We start from the raw sequence: 15,268 nt of genomic DNA, 5'->3' as shown, positions 1-15,268 counted from the left end.
AGTGATATTAAAAAAAAATTCAGAGTAAAGAAGTTTGAAGTATGACATAAAATCCAGAATTCATTAAAAAAAAAATTGGTGGATACTTTTTACTACAGCTTAAAACAAATCATATTAACACGGCAAAACTGCCAGAAACAAAGACAAACTACAAACTGGAAAATGTATTTGTAATTCATAACACAAAGAGCTCTAAGAAAAAGACGACTGAGTAGAAAAGTGGGTAAGGAATATAAGCAGTTAATAAAAAAAATACAAATAACTGTTAGAATAAGACAATTACAGTAAGATGCCATCATTGTTTTTACCTCTCAGGTTGTCAAAGATCTATAGATTTATAACACACTCTATTGGTGATGAGGTGGAGAAACATTCATACCCTGTTAGTGGGAGGGTCAACTGGTACCCCTGGACAATTGGACAAGATCTACCAAGTTTTAAAATGTGCATGCCCTTCAACTCCATGATTCCACTTCCTGAAAAGCTGTTCTTCAGTTATATGCCCACATGTCTGAAATGACATGTTATTCATTGCAGCATGTTTGTAATAGCAGTAGAGGACCCATCCAATAAATTCGAATACATAGACTACCTACCCTTTACAGAAGAATGAGGAGTCATTTTGTATACTGATATGAAATAATCTCTAAGATTTACTGTTAAGTGAAAAAAAACAAGGTGTACATTTGAGGGAATTGGTATGTAGCCGAAATAAAGCCCAGCCAAGCTGTAGCCATCTGAAGCCTCTCAAAGATGTTTTATGCACCCCTCAAATCATTGATTATAGCAGGTTCATTCTAAATGTACTTTTTCTATTCCCCCTTACAATTCACTCCCCTAATACATTATTATTCTACTCTTGGCTTTCTACATGAGAGTCTTTTACTGCCTTTTTGTGTTAGCTTGAATATCACCGTATGAGAGGATATTTCCTAACAACTGGCTATGACCCAGTCCTAGTCCCATCTCCCCTAAAAAAAAATAAATAAAGCAAACAACTTGCCATTTTTTATTTATTATGGCATTTATCGTTCTAACATATTTTTTAGCTATCCAGTCTAGAATATGACCTTCATAAATATTTGTTGAAAGAATGTTGGTTAAGTCTTCTGCTCTATAATCCTCATATGTATTCTTTGAAAAATTTATTTTGCCACTGTAGTGTAAGATCTAAACTTCCATACAGACTAGACCACTTATCAGGCTTCTTTTTCCATAAGTCCACTCCAACTGTACTTGGCCCTCAAAGTCATAGCTTCTTATAAATGGAGAAAAGAAAGTTTCATGGAAGGAAATAAGTTTACCTCCTTTGCTTTCCCAATAAGATGACCTCTTTCCTCCTCCGACTCTTTTATTTATTTATTTTTGGCTGTGTCAGGTCTTAGTTGCGGCATGTGGGATCTTTCGTTGCGGCGTGCAGCCTCTTTGTTGCGGTGCACGGGCTTCTCTGTAGTTGTGGCACGTAGGCTCCAGAGCGCACAGGCTCAGTAGTTGCAGCCTGGGGCTTTAGTTGCCCCGCAGCACGTGGGAACTTAGTTCCCGACCAGGGATCGAACTCCTGTCCCCTGCATTGGAAGGCGGATTCTTAGCCACTGGACCACCAGGGAAGTCCCCCTCCTCTGACTCTTAAATTCCCTACAATTTATTTTTTTAATCCAGAGTTCCATTTTTCCATTGATGCTTTCTTGAAAGAGTTCCCTTGAGTTTACACTTAAACAAGAAGAGGAGTTTAGGACCAATCCATTACAACATATTGGAAAATTTGTTAAATGTTATACATTTTATATTCAAAACTTACTTGAGAATTGCTTTAAGTTCAGGGCACCATGCTGTAAGAGTTATATCTATACTGTTAGTATAATAATTATTTTTGTAATTCTAATGTAAATAGTAATACTTTATTAGGCAAGAGAGGTCCTTATGACCATTTCGGAGTATGCACTGGGTCCACATCTTTGAAATTTAAGCAATGAATCAAACAGATTCATGAATTATGAAATAAATATTGATTTGATTACAAAAAAACAAGGTGTACAGTATGCTACCATTTCTTTTTTTTTTTTCCGTATGCGGGCCTCTCCCTGTTGTGGCCTCTCGTGTTGCGGAGCACAGGCTCCGGACGTGCAGGCTCAGCGGCCATGGCTCACGGGAGCAGCCGCTCTGCGGCATGAGGGATCTTCCCGGACCGGGGCACGAACCCGTGTCCCCTGAATCGGCAGGCGGACTCTCAACCACTGCACCACCAGGGAAGCCCCTACCATTTCTATTTTTTTTAAAAAGTATGCATTTGCTTTTATGTGCATGGAATACCTCTGAGAGAATCTTCTAGAAACCATTAACAGCAGTTGCCTCCTGGGAAGAGGAATGGTTATGGGAGAAAGACATACTTTCCACTGTTTTACCCTTTTGCACCTAAAATTTTAAAAGGCAGGGAGGGACTTCACTGGTGGTGCAGTGGTTAAGAATCTGCCTGCCAATGTAGGGGACACGGGTTCGAGCCCTGGTCCGGGAAGGTCCCACATGCCGTGGAGCAACTACACCCATGTGCCACAACTACTGAGCCTGTGCTCTAGAGCCCGTGAGCCACAACTACTGAAGCCCGCGTGCCCTAGAGCCTGTGCTCCGCAACAAGAGAAGCCATCGCAGTAAGAAGCCTGCTCGCCGCAACTAGAGAAAGCCCGCACGCAGCAACGAAGACCCAACACAGCCAAAAATAAAATAAATAAATACATTTATTTAAAAAAGGCAGGGAGAACCAGTATCTTTTTGAGCAGCTGCTTCGTTCCTGCTGGCTTCTATTCAACCTGAGGTCGGCTGAAAGCCCTCAGCCTTTTTCACAAGCACCGTCAAAGCCAAACTTCCTTCATCCTGTGCTGGGGCAGCTGATGTTTTAAAATACGTATAAATGCAGGTCTTGCCACTTCTTTTAAATTCATCCTGTGGGTTTCAGCTCACTGTTTCAAGATATTTTAGAATCTTGATTCTGACATCCAAATATTAGCTTTTCCTTCCAATAGTGGTGCCACCTGCACTGTGAGTGTGGCAGACACGATTAACTACTGAGCTGACCAGATGCAGAATCTAGAAGCATGAAATTTAAGACTTCTCCCCGGATTCACACCAACTGAATAACCAACTTGGGGGGAGGGGCACAGTGGTTAAATGGGCTGGAAATCCACCCGACTGGGCAATCTTGGAGGTCACTGTTTTCCTGGCTGTCTCCTCAGTTGGGAGGTGCCTGATGTCTAACTGGAAACAGGGTACGCTATGTCCAAGGAAATTTTCCTAGTGGCCTTCCAAATAAATAATAACAAACTATATTATTGTTGACATTATTACTTACTCTATCTTGTTTTTAGTGAAGGTACCAATTCTTTTTCTAGGTGTTCTCAAACCCACAGTTTAATATGATATTCTAGAATAAATTTGGGAATTCACCTGAAGTATACCCACCTAGAGTTTCCAGAATCTACCTCTTCCTCTTTTCTAACACCGGGATATTTGCAGCCATCGGGCATTGGGGCCCCTTTCCTTTTGTCCACAGCTTTATCAGCTACGTTGGCAAGGGTTCCAGAATCTTCTCTGCAAAGGTTTAACACCTTGGGATTTGCAGCTCATTTAAATGGCTGGGTGCTTAGGTTTACTTCTCTTCTCTCCCTTTGGAGTTTCAACTTCCTCTATCTGAAGTTTTGCTTGACTCATTCCAGTTTAGAAATGCTTTTCTTCGATGGAGAGTGAGGAGAATCGGGGTTGAGTATTCTGCTTTCCGACAACTGCTAACCTGGCACCTTTTCCCCAAGTGGAACCCTATCCTGTCTTTATTCCTCTTGCTCTGAACATAACCAACAACGTCTTTTACTGTCTGCACTTTTTCTGAGTCTCATTTTATCAAGGACTTCAGCCTTCTTCTCTTATACCTGCCTTCTCATTTGTGAGCCTGTCAGGGAGCTCTCGGTACAGCCACGCTGGTTTCTTCAGCTCTGCCCCTTTTCCTGTCCAAGGATTTTCCGCAAATGGGCTACTCTCATTTTCTATTTCAGAGCCTCCTGTCTCATGTGCCACATTCCCATCTCAGTCTCTAAACGTGAGATAGTAACTCTAATCTCTTCAAGTTATTTTTCTAGGACTATTTATTTATTTGCTCACCCACTCATTCTATGGCCAACATGCCCTTCCTTCTTGATTCGACTTTGCCCTGTGGTTCCTGTGCCACTGACAGCTCCAGGCAGTTCTTCCCCACGGTCAGAGCTAAGGTCGGGGGAGCTGCTCCCTGGCAGTCGTGTCTGTCCACTGAGAGAGGAACCGGTCGCTGATGCATGTGAAGCTGTGTGGGACTGTGGCTGCCAGGGCAAGGTGGGGGCAGTCCCCCAGCCTGGGGCCATCCCGCCCTCAGAGCTCAGCTGGGCAGGTGGAAGTGGACTTCCGCGGGGCCGTGGCTTCCAAGCGCTCACCTGGCTACCTGTCAGTTTCACCCAAAGGCTTCCCCCCACCCCCCCACCCTGGGCTGGCAATGCGCCGGGGCGGAGAGCAGAAAGCACACAGGATTCGGAGTCAAGCATATCCAGGTCTGAATTCTAGCTCTGCCCCTTCCCAGCAAGTTGTTTAAATCTCTGTGCTTCCATTTTTCTCACTTGAAAAATGGGGATATTACGTGGTTGATGGGGTGATTGTGCATAGGTTTCAGTACCCATCAACCCCTGTGCTCGTCTCAGGTTCACGGTTCTCACAGGTTATGTCCTTGACGGACTGTGCTGCTTTCTTTCCCTTTCTGGTCAAGCTGTTTCTTTCGGACATGCTGCAGTATATGTCTATGCCTGGTGAACCTTCCTTTGATGAGCCATGCCCCTGCAGCCCCAAGTAGAGTAGACCCTTGAATCTGTTTGGTTGAATCTGCAGATACGGAGGGCCAACTGTATATGGTTCCAGTGGAGCTGACCCTGGATCCTGACACCTTCAGGCTGGACCTGACTCAGGTCTGGCCAGTAGAGTACTCCATCCCCCAGACACACCAAATGGAATGGTTTACAGATGGATGTGTGTCAAGCCAGAGTCCTCCAGGGGATTCTTGCTGGAACTTCCCTAAGAGACATTTACTCATTCTCTGAAATTACAAGCTCTAAAAAGCCATTGAGTGAAGATGCCATTTGTCATCTTGTTGCCAAGTGGAGTGAGCCTGTCTGAGAAGGAAACCAGGCAGAGGTGGGCCCAAGGAATGGGGCGAGTGGGAGTCCTGATGCCTTTGTTTGAACCACCAGATTAACAACTGACCATTTCTGTTGCTTGAGCCAATACATTCCTTTTCTTAATTAAGCCAGTCTGTTGGGTTTCTGAGTATGCAACCATGATATACAACTTGACCCTTTCATTGTTATAAAATCAAATTCTCTCTCATCAAGTTGCATTTTTACCTCCTTGTTTAAAACTGTTCCCCTATTTTTATGTAGAAAAACAGAACTCAGTACGTGTGCATGACATATTAGAAATTCCCCAGACTTGCACACCCAGCTCTGAATCCTGGCTCTGTCATTTATCAGTCTTGGGCAAATCGGTTAATCCTTCTGAACTTCACTTTTCTATCAAAGAAATGGGATTATATTTTGTTTATATGGCTGTTTTATGGGTTGGAGCTAATGGATATATGGGCAGGTCGTGTAGGAGGCCACCAATAAATATTCTATTATTAGGTGGTAAGTACATTTATGTTATCTCAATAGCTTTCACTCTGTACAGTTGTCTATAGATGCACTACTTTCCAGGTGACATCTCTTTTTTTTTTTTTTTTTTTTTGCGGTACGCGGGCCTCTCACTGTTGTGGCCTCTCCCGTTGCAGAGCACAGGCTCCGGACGCGCAGGCTCAGCGGCCATGGCTCACGGGCCCAGCCGCTCCGCGGCATGTGGGATCCTCCCGGACCGGGGCACAAACCCGCGTCCCCTGCATCGGCAGGCAGACCCTCAACCACTGCGCCACCAGGGAAGCCCAGGTGACATCTCTTAACCACCAGGGTTTCCAGGTTTATCATGGCCGGGACCAAGGAGAGGGTAAGGACTTTTGGTAAAAGATGGAAGATGAGGAGGTGGACAGGAATTTCAAAGCTCAAATGGAGGAGAGATGGAATTAGCCTTTTAAAAAACATTTGCAACTGCAGAACTTTACACCCACTTTCTATTTATAAATATCCTTGTCTCTCAGCTTGGCTCCTTCTGCACGAGGCTCCAGCAGAAGATAACAAACACAAAGAGCAGCTGCTAATGAGGTACAAATATGCAGAGCAGAGGAGGTTGTAGGAGGAGAATTGGGACTGCATGACTTGGGCTTAAGGTGCATGGATTTAAGGATGCTAGAGCAAGAAGTCTTAAGAAACTTAGGTCAGAAAGTATTTTATCCCCTGTAGGAAGCTTGTATAGGCAGAGAAAAGTTGTAGCCATCCTCCATAACCAGATCATACCATACAGCTCCAGCTTTATCTACTGCCTACTGTCTTGCGCTGGTGGCAGGAAGACCAGATAGAAGCCTGCTGCAACAGCTGAGCAGAGATGATGCACCAAGGCACTGGGGACGGAGGGAGGATGACAAATTCAAGAGGCATTTCTGAGAATCTAGCAGTGACTTCTTAGAATAGTGAAGGGTGGAGAGGATTCAGTCATCTCCAGGGTTTTAGCTTGGGAAACAGGGTGATCATGAAGTGTTTAAAAAAATTTGAGAATGCAAGCACCACTGCAGGCTTGGGGAGAAGGGTTGTGATGTAATTGAATTTGAGGATCCTGAACAAACATTTATTGAGAACTATGTGTTAGGTATTGTTCCAGGTGCTCATTATATGGCAGAAATACAGCTTTGAAGAAATGTTAGGGGGGCTTCCCTGGTGGTGCAGTGGTTGAGAGTCCACCTGCCGATGCAGGGGGACACGAGTTCGTGCCCCGGTCCGGGAAGACCCCACGTGGCGCGGAGTGGCTGGGCCGGTGAGCCATGGCCACTGATCCTGCTCGTCCGGAGCCTGTGCTCCGCAACGGGAGAGGCCACAACAGTGAGAGGCCGGCGTACGGCAAAAAAAAAAAAAAAAAAAAAAAAAGAAATGTTAGGACTGTCATTAGAGATGCAATTCCACTTTCCCTCAACTCTTGGCCTTTACTAGTTCCATGACTTTGCCCATATTATCTATATTTATAAAGTATTCCCTTAGCTTCTAATTCTTTTTTTTTTTTTTTTTTTCAGTACGCAGGCCTCTCACTGTTGTGGCCTCTCCCGTTGCGGAGCACAGGCTCCGGACGAGCAGGATCAGTGGCCATGGCTCACTGGCCCAGCCACTCCGCGCCACGTGGGGTCTTCCCGGACCGGGGCACGAACTTGTGTCCCCCTGCATCGGCAGGCGGACTCTCAACCACTGTGCCACCAGGGAAGCCCCCTAATTCTTAAATAACCATAACGGCTACCACATTCCAAATATTTGCTGTGACACTGTACTCAATTTAATGCCCCAATAAGAGAAGTATTATCCTCACTTTAGAGATGAAGAGCCTGAGGCTTAATACGATCAAATAACTAGTCCAAGGTCACATGGCTGCTAAGTGACAGGGCTGGAAATTGTTCCCATTCCACCATCCTGCCTCCCAGTACCCTGTCCTTAGAAAACCAGGTCAAGTGCTACTCCTTCATGAAGTCTTCCCCGAGTTCCCCTAACTGGATGTCAGCTTTTCCTCTTGTGGATCCCAGGGAGCTTGGTTTCAACTTCTGGCACATCCTGCCTGTCCAACACCCATCACAGCAAGTGTTCGGGAGACTCGGTGAGAACCCTTTCAGTGTTCCAGGCTTTGCTTTCTTACACATGGTTCCATTTAATCCTCACAACATTCTTAGTTTTTATGTTCTCGCCAGACTGTGTCCCTTCCTCAGCTCCCAGTAATGCCATGGAGGACGCAGAGATTTATTACATCCTCCACTGCCCACAACCCAGGGCTTTGCACTCAGTAACTGAGGGTTATATTTATAAACTCTAAATGTGGGCCCCTCAGGGAAGGAAGGGCATGAAATGCTGAATTCCAGGAGGAGGTGAGCAGTCTGAAGTGAGGTACGGCTCTGTTGTTTCCATTTTCACCCTCCTTTTTTGTTTCCAGCCAAAGGACACTCTCACCAGTCTCTGGGATGCCAGGAGGGCAGGGGTGCAGACGGGATAGAAAGCGACTAGGCGCACTTCTGTTTCCTGTCCTTATCTCACCTCTGGCTCCTCAGTTTGGAAATAAACTGCAAAGCCTGATAGATATTTCCCTGGAAATATGGCATTACCAGGGAACAGTCCATTCTTCTGGCTGCCTTAGTGAGGCAAAAACTGGTGCTAGAAAAGGTTCTCTCACCAATGGTGTCATCTTGGGTTTGGGAGGGGGCAGGGTTTGTATCATTATTTGCTCTCCCTCTTGGGAAGTTGGCGAGTCTTCAAGAGCTCCTCCAGGTCACATTTTTGTTTCTCCCCCTTTTCCTTGACACGCTCCAAAGCACTGTTCTCCAGCCATATTTTGGTGTGGTACTAATCTAAATCTATTTGAAAACATTCTTTTTCAGGGTGGCAGTAAATTGGTTCTGGAACAACTGTGGTTTTAATACAAATTCTGGCTAATTGGTCCCAGACAGATTTGGGGTCCCAACTGCAGAGGAATCCACTTACGAGGGTGAGGCAAATGGGCTTTTCAACATTTCATCTCACGGCCATGGAATTATGGCAGTGTGTGTGGAAGACCTGCCTCCCAAGACAGCCTGGGGAGGCAGCAAACAGATGAGGCTGACTAATATGGACAAAACTGGTTGGAGGGGAAACACTTTTAGTTGCTTTAGAAAACTGATTGCTGTTACCCTCTAAGATATTCTCCTGAAAAAAAGGTTGTTTTTTTTTTTTTAGTTGGTGGCAAAAGAACCTTTCATTTGCAACTTTCCCTCTAGGACAAAAATCAGAGTTCAAGATTCTAATTCTCTCAAGTCTGAAGAGATAAGACGAGGGATCAATGGAGGTGGAAAACATAAAATGTGACATCCTTAAATAAGCCTAAAAAAATCTCTCCATGGGAGATAAAACACACAACTTTGTATTTAAAAACAAAAAAAACTCCATGGGAATTCCCTGGCAGTCCAGTGGTTAGGACTTCGCACTTCCACTGCAGGGGGCACAGGTTTGATCCCTAGTCAGAGGACTAAGATCCTGCAAGCCACATGGCATGGCCAAAAAAACCAACCCCCCCCCCCACAAAAAAAAAAACAAAAAATCTCCAAAGATACAAATTACTATGGCACTTAGGGCAGCAGCCTGAATGAACCCATCCAATATGCAAGGATGTTCTAGAAGAATCCATTGAGGGAATTTCCAGGTGGTCCAGTGGTTATGCTTTCACTGCCGACAGTTCAGGTTCAACCCCTGATTGGGGAACTAAGGTCCCACAACTCGCAGGGCAAGGCCATAAAAAAAGAATCCATTGAGGAGCTGACATGTAAATCACTTTCAAAAACTGTTAACCTTCAAACATAGTAGGAGTTCCAATACATTGGACTAATGGTACTTCTAGGAAAAAATCCTTCCTGTACAGTAACTTAGCTTTCCATCCGCATAAATCATGATAGTATAGAAAAGTAATGGTGATCATCTCTATTTTCAGTTGCTTCACCTACTTATCATTCTGCAGAGGCAAAAAGTGTATCTTTCCTGATTGAAGACCATTCTACTCTATTCTGTGGGAGGCTTGTTCTTTGGTTCACTGATCTGACTAAAAGGCAGGGCCTTTGTCCTCAGACGGATCACGTATCATTTGGTTCACTGGCTACTTTATTCTCAGCATTTCATTGCTTCTATGAAACAGTAAACATGCCTTGGAATTTGAAAGACTCAGGTTTGAACTCTCCTCTAAAACTTACTAGCTGTATAATTTTGAATGAGTTACTTAATCTGAGTCTCATTTTCTTTATTTCTAAAGTGGGCATACCTACTCTACCAAAGCTTATGAGAACTAAAGCTTATAGCTTGGCAGTCATTACTCCCTACTGTTCTCTCTTCTTGCTTCCCCTTACCTGCCACAGTACCTTCAACTGACCCGACTTCATGCACTGCTACTTCACCAGCTAGTTTTCCTATAAAGCCCAGTGAGGTTGTTTTGGTGCGCCTGTTTTAAAGGGCCAAATATAATTTTTTTCACATATTTTCAGATCAGAGAGAAGTAATGCCACTGCTGTGTAAGCCTTGAACTTGGTGTTGGATGTAGTTTGTTTTGTCAGTTTACTTTGCAGTATAATTTACGAGACTTAGGGGAGAAGTTTGAAGGCAAAGATCTCATCTGGTTGGGAGGACTAAGAGAGACTTCACAAAGAGATGGCACTAGAGCTGAATTTTACCATATAAGAAAAATTTCAATGGGGAGGGGGAAAGGAAGACATTTCTCAAGTAGGAAATCATAGCAAAGCTAGGGTATGTTTAGCTGGGATACAGGACCATGTTTAAAGTTTCTTTCGTCCTAAGGTTGCTTGTATACCCTGGTACTTTTACAAGCACCCCAAAGTTCCAGGAAACCCCACATTCTTTTCTTCAGTCAAGCTTCAATGACCAGCAGAGTCCCCAGAGGGAATATTTCCTGGCAACTTAGCTCAGTACTGCCAAAGCAAACCACTTGCCCAGTTTCACAAGTGCAGCTTACTAGATAATCCTTATCTAGGTTTACATGATTTACATATATAATGAGTCAGTTCAGTATTTCTTGCATGTGTATCTTTTTTTTTTTTTTTTTTTTTTTTACGGTATGCGGGCCTCTCACTGTGGTGGCCTCTCCTGTTGCGGAGCACAGGCTCCGGACGTTCAGGCTCAGCGGCCATGGCTCACGGGCCCAGCCGCTCTGCGGCATGTGGGATCTTCCCGGACTGGGGCACGAACCCGTGTCCCCTGCATCGGCAGGCGGACTCTCAACCACTGCGCCACCAGGGAAGCCCTTGCATGCGTATCTTAAGAGTACCTACCTACCTGCATTTACTAGCCCCTGAATAAATTTCAGACTCTGAGTATGTTAACGGCTTATAAAATTTTATGGGGGACCACGGGTATAGCACTCTTATGGGACTTATAGCTTGGACGCAGTTAGATTGATCAGCCAGTACTCTGAATAAAGCCAGGCCTTGGTGAAATTTTTCCACAGCCCGACTTTCATAGGCAAAACCAAAGCCTTGGCGCCCGCTGGTGGTAGACTGGTTCTCACAGTCAGACAAGCTTCTCAGCTAGGCAGGCGTAGTAGCGTGTATGAGAACTGAAGCCACAGGATAATACACATGGCACATTTTCCCAGATCATCTTTACTTGAAGATTTTTTTTGGGAAAAACAGTAGGTAATGCAAAACATTTTTATATTAAAACAAATGCAGATACTATTGAATAGAATATAAAATTTACATTCCTTTTTGAGACAAAGAGACATCAAAGACATTTCAAGGTAAGCTACTTGGGAGCTTCAGGCTACATTCCTAAACCCCGGGGGAGGGGGAAGACCCTGCACGCCCACTCTAATATTGTGGGTGCTGCAGCTTTGATAGGGAAGTAGCAAATTCTTCTGAGAAAGAGCAAATTCAAAGCTTATTCATTTGGCAACAACCCAGTGGATTTAAGTAAGTGAAACCAAATGCTTTCTCATTTTAGAGCATTTTAACCTGCTTCTAAAAGGCCTGAGTAAATAAGATCTTTATGTTTCAGTGGAAATTTATGCCCTTCTAAAATGATTTTTTCCCCCTCCTCTGAACGCTACCATGCCTAACTGAGGGTATGACATGCGAGGTGGTCAATATCCTAAGAATCTTGTGGACTTACGTCTGCATTACCAGACGTGAAGTTACAAGTATACCTTCCAAGTGTGTCATTAGGAATGAAAAACAAACTACTCACCTTCTGCAACAACAAAAACAAAATAACAAACAGAAGCACAAAAGATTATATACAATTAGAACTGTATAATGATGTAATTTAGGGATTGGCAAAGACTTAGCTCTTAGAGAAGGGGACTAATGCCACAGTATTTGCTTTTCATATTTTATATAATAGGAACTTCTTTTGGAAAAAAAAAAGCCATTATGCTTCCTTTCCAAATCTTGCTTATATTCTAATTGTCCTTTTTTGTTGTTGTTGGCAACACAATTTATTGCTTTGCAATAACAGACTGAAGGCATGGATGCCTCACGCAGAGATTTTCTAGGGTAGATTAGCAGTGTATTGTCCTTTCTTTGAAGTTGAGAGACAGGGTTAATTGAATGTGCTTAGAGGAATATACCGGGAGACAGACTCTGGTGGATGCTGCTGAGCTTTTAAGGTCTACTAAAAAAACGGTAACTTATAACCTCCCAAATCATTTGCCTTATTCATTTTCTTAAGTTTCAAACAATTATTTCTCTTTCTTCACAGGATTGTACTCTTCACTTTACAGAGCCTTAAATTAAGACTCAAATTGCATGACAACCTGCCTGTACCTTTAGGTAAATGCAACTTCTTTCTTTAAGTAAAATAATCTGGAGTAAAAATGTTTCAGGATAACTAAAGGGGGAATATCAGTGGTAAATTATGTTGTGCTGGAAAAAAGAACAAAAAAAGGCAGACACCAAACACCTCCATTTTCCCAAGATTAAATGATTATTAAAAAAGCGTGCCACACTGTATAGAAATCAACATTCTCTCCCATAATTCTGTGCATCTGGGACTATAGAAATGTCACTGTCCCTGCCCCACATCTTCAAATTAACATTCTCAGGTCACAACAATAAGTCTTCCCAAAGGGGACCTTCCGGAAAAACAAGCTATTTCCTCGGCTCATATTTCCCTGGAAAGAAAAAAACAAAAACAAATAAAGTCTACTGTGAAAATGAGGTCAGCCAGTCCAAATCAGCAGAGACAACTGGACATATTTCTGAGAAACATGACTAAAATGACCAGGATAAAATCGGGACTATCACTACAGAGTAGCAGTTTGTACTCTCTGCCTTAAGCTGAGCTTCTGTGGAATCAACTACAATTCTGACACACCGATCAAGGCAAGTATTTCTTACCTACTTAGACAGAATCCCCAGTCTGGACTCTGGCTCTGCCACTTGCCAGCTGGATTATCAAGTCAGTTCGTATCAAGCGTTGAGAACAGTCCTATCACGCAGTTAAGTGCCAGCTTTTGTTTGTTTGTTTTTTCGACCGCGTGGCACATGGGATCTTAGCTCCCTGACCAGGGATTGAACCTGCGCCCCCTGCAGTGGAAGCATGGAGTCTTAACCACTGGACCGCCAGGGAAGTCCCTGTGCCAGCTTTTGTTTGTTTTGAATGGAATGGTAGATCTCTAGGGAGTACTTAGAAAATCTTATAATTAAAGTAGTAATGTTGTGAGTTTAAATGAGTAGGCTCTGAAGTTAGACAGCCTGCATGTAGATCCTGCTCTCCCAAACACTGGCTGTGTGACCTTGGGTTACATAATTGGCATTATTTAACCGTTCAAAGTCCCCGTTCTTCATATGTGAGGTGGGAATGATAAAGAACGGTACCTATCCTCACACGGCTGTTTTGACGGTTACGTGAGCTGATACATGAAAAACTCTTAGCATAACGCCTCGTATACAGTAAGTGCTCAGTTAAGATTTGCTGTTGCCTTAAGCATTTAAAGGACTAACCGTTCCCTAGGTAAGGTGTCTGATACCCTACTAATTTTCTATTTGCTTTCATCCTATAGCAGGGGGCTGGTTAGGAAGTGGGGAAAGAAGGGCCACCTTTCCTTTTAAATGGGGACCACAAAAGGAGACTGTAACACCGAGAATGTAAAACTCAGAATGAAACCCAGAATGTTCATGTTAGGTCTGTCTGGCAACCATCCAAGTGTCCTGGCCTGGGTTCACAGAAGGGCTTGTTGGGCACGCTGAGCAAAAGCCCCCCCAGCAGCACCTAGGCCTTTGCATTCAGAGTTCAGGCTGGGAAGCCTGAGCCCTGTGAACAAAGGTCTTTCTCGTATGTGTCACCAGTGCTATAATATAATGCAACAAAGAGTTTCCTCATACAATTTCTTCTACAATCCTTTAAAGAGTGCTTCCCATTCAAAAACAGCTTTCAACTGATGGCCATTTTAGTGATTCCATGTTAAATTTAGCCCACAGCCATTTATCATTTTGGTTCCTAATAAAGCTCTGCCTAGATTCATCAAGAACTTTTGGCTGGAGAAGACCTACACCTCACAATTGGAGTCTGGACAAAATCATCCACTAACATGACTCTAGAAGTAAGAGACCAGCCCTTTCAACAACACTGTGACAAATAATGTCATAAGTAAATAACTTTTTATTTCTCAGCTTCTCTAAATACTGTAGGAAAACACCTGAATATATTAGGAGATTCTGAAAAGTTACAAAAAGGTGAGGTTGGAAAAAATAATCTGAAATCAAGGGCATCATTTTAACAACCAGGATAACTGTCTACCCAGACCTTATTTGTAATTTGAATGTGATCACTCAAATGGCTTCCAGATCACATCTAGGAATTCTTAATTCTTCACTACCTCTCCTGATTTCCAAGCAGTGCACTTTATTACTATGCCAGAGTGACATATGGAACATTGAAAAGGGTACATTAATTGGTAACTAAAGGATAACCTACAAGAATTAACCTGGGATTCCAGAGACATTTAAGAAAAAAAACAAAAACAAAACAAAATAAAATACGAGGAGGGGAGAGGGAGGGAGGGAGACAGAGAATGAGAGAGAAGTACCTCTTTTTGTAGCATGCACCAGCAATCTATCCAAGAAGAATATACTGGGGAGTAGGGAGGACATCCACCAGCAAGCCTGAAATAGAATAACAGGTTAGCTACTGAAGTCAACATTTATAAAACATTCTCTCAAGAGCTCAGTAAATCTTTGTCAAAATATTCTTCCCGGAAAGTTCCCTGAGAAGCAATTTTAGTTCTGAAGAAACAAATTCTATTGGAGCAGGGGAAAGACTGAGCATCCAAAACGGATCACCCTCCCTTACATTTAGGTTTTGAATCAACATAACAGAAACAGAAACTTGAACCAGTTATGTACTTTCTAAAACATCTAGGTTTAAATTTGTGGACAAATGAAATCCTAGAACATAGCAATTATATGATTAAAAAGCAGGGAAAGGGAGGGCTTCCCTGGTGGCGCAGTGGTTGAGAGTCCGCCTGCCGATGCAGGGGACATGGGTTCGTGCCCCAGTCCGGGAAGATCCCACATGCCGCGGAGCGCTGGACCCGTGAGCCATGGCCGCGGAGCGTGTGC

At 43.5% G+C, this 15,268-nt stretch overlaps 1 protein-coding gene across 2 annotated transcripts in view; it reads right to left on the bottom strand.

Moving 5' to 3' along the window:
* Positions 1 to 73: 73 nt before the first annotated feature.
* MTCH2 (mitochondrial carrier 2) overlaps positions 74 to 15,268 on the bottom strand; it is a 33,810-nt gene continuing 18,615 nt past the window's right edge. The window contains exons 12-13 of one of the 2 annotated variants that reach the window (XM_089914852.1): positions 14,737 to 14,812; positions 74 to 1,565 (exon numbers count right to left, since the gene is read on the bottom strand). In XM_089914852.1, coding sequence (XP_089770978.1) covers positions 1,533 to 1,565; positions 14,737 to 14,812 — 109 coding nt within the window. In that variant the 3' untranslated portion in view covers positions 74 to 1,532. Of the gene's footprint in view, positions 1,566 to 12,609; positions 12,820 to 14,736; positions 14,813 to 15,268 lie in introns of those variants that run through there. The other variant, XM_022591988.3, reaches the window with a different exon arrangement.

Source organism: Delphinapterus leucas, chromosome 7, assembly GCF_059928025.1.
Source record: "Delphinapterus leucas isolate spDelLeu-1000000601 "Yukka" chromosome 7, BTC_Dleu_Yukka2, whole genome shotgun sequence".
Classification (NCBI taxonomy): Eukaryota; Metazoa; Chordata; class Mammalia; order Artiodactyla; family Monodontidae; genus Delphinapterus; species Delphinapterus leucas.
This window is presented reverse-complemented; position numbering and strand designations above follow the sequence as displayed.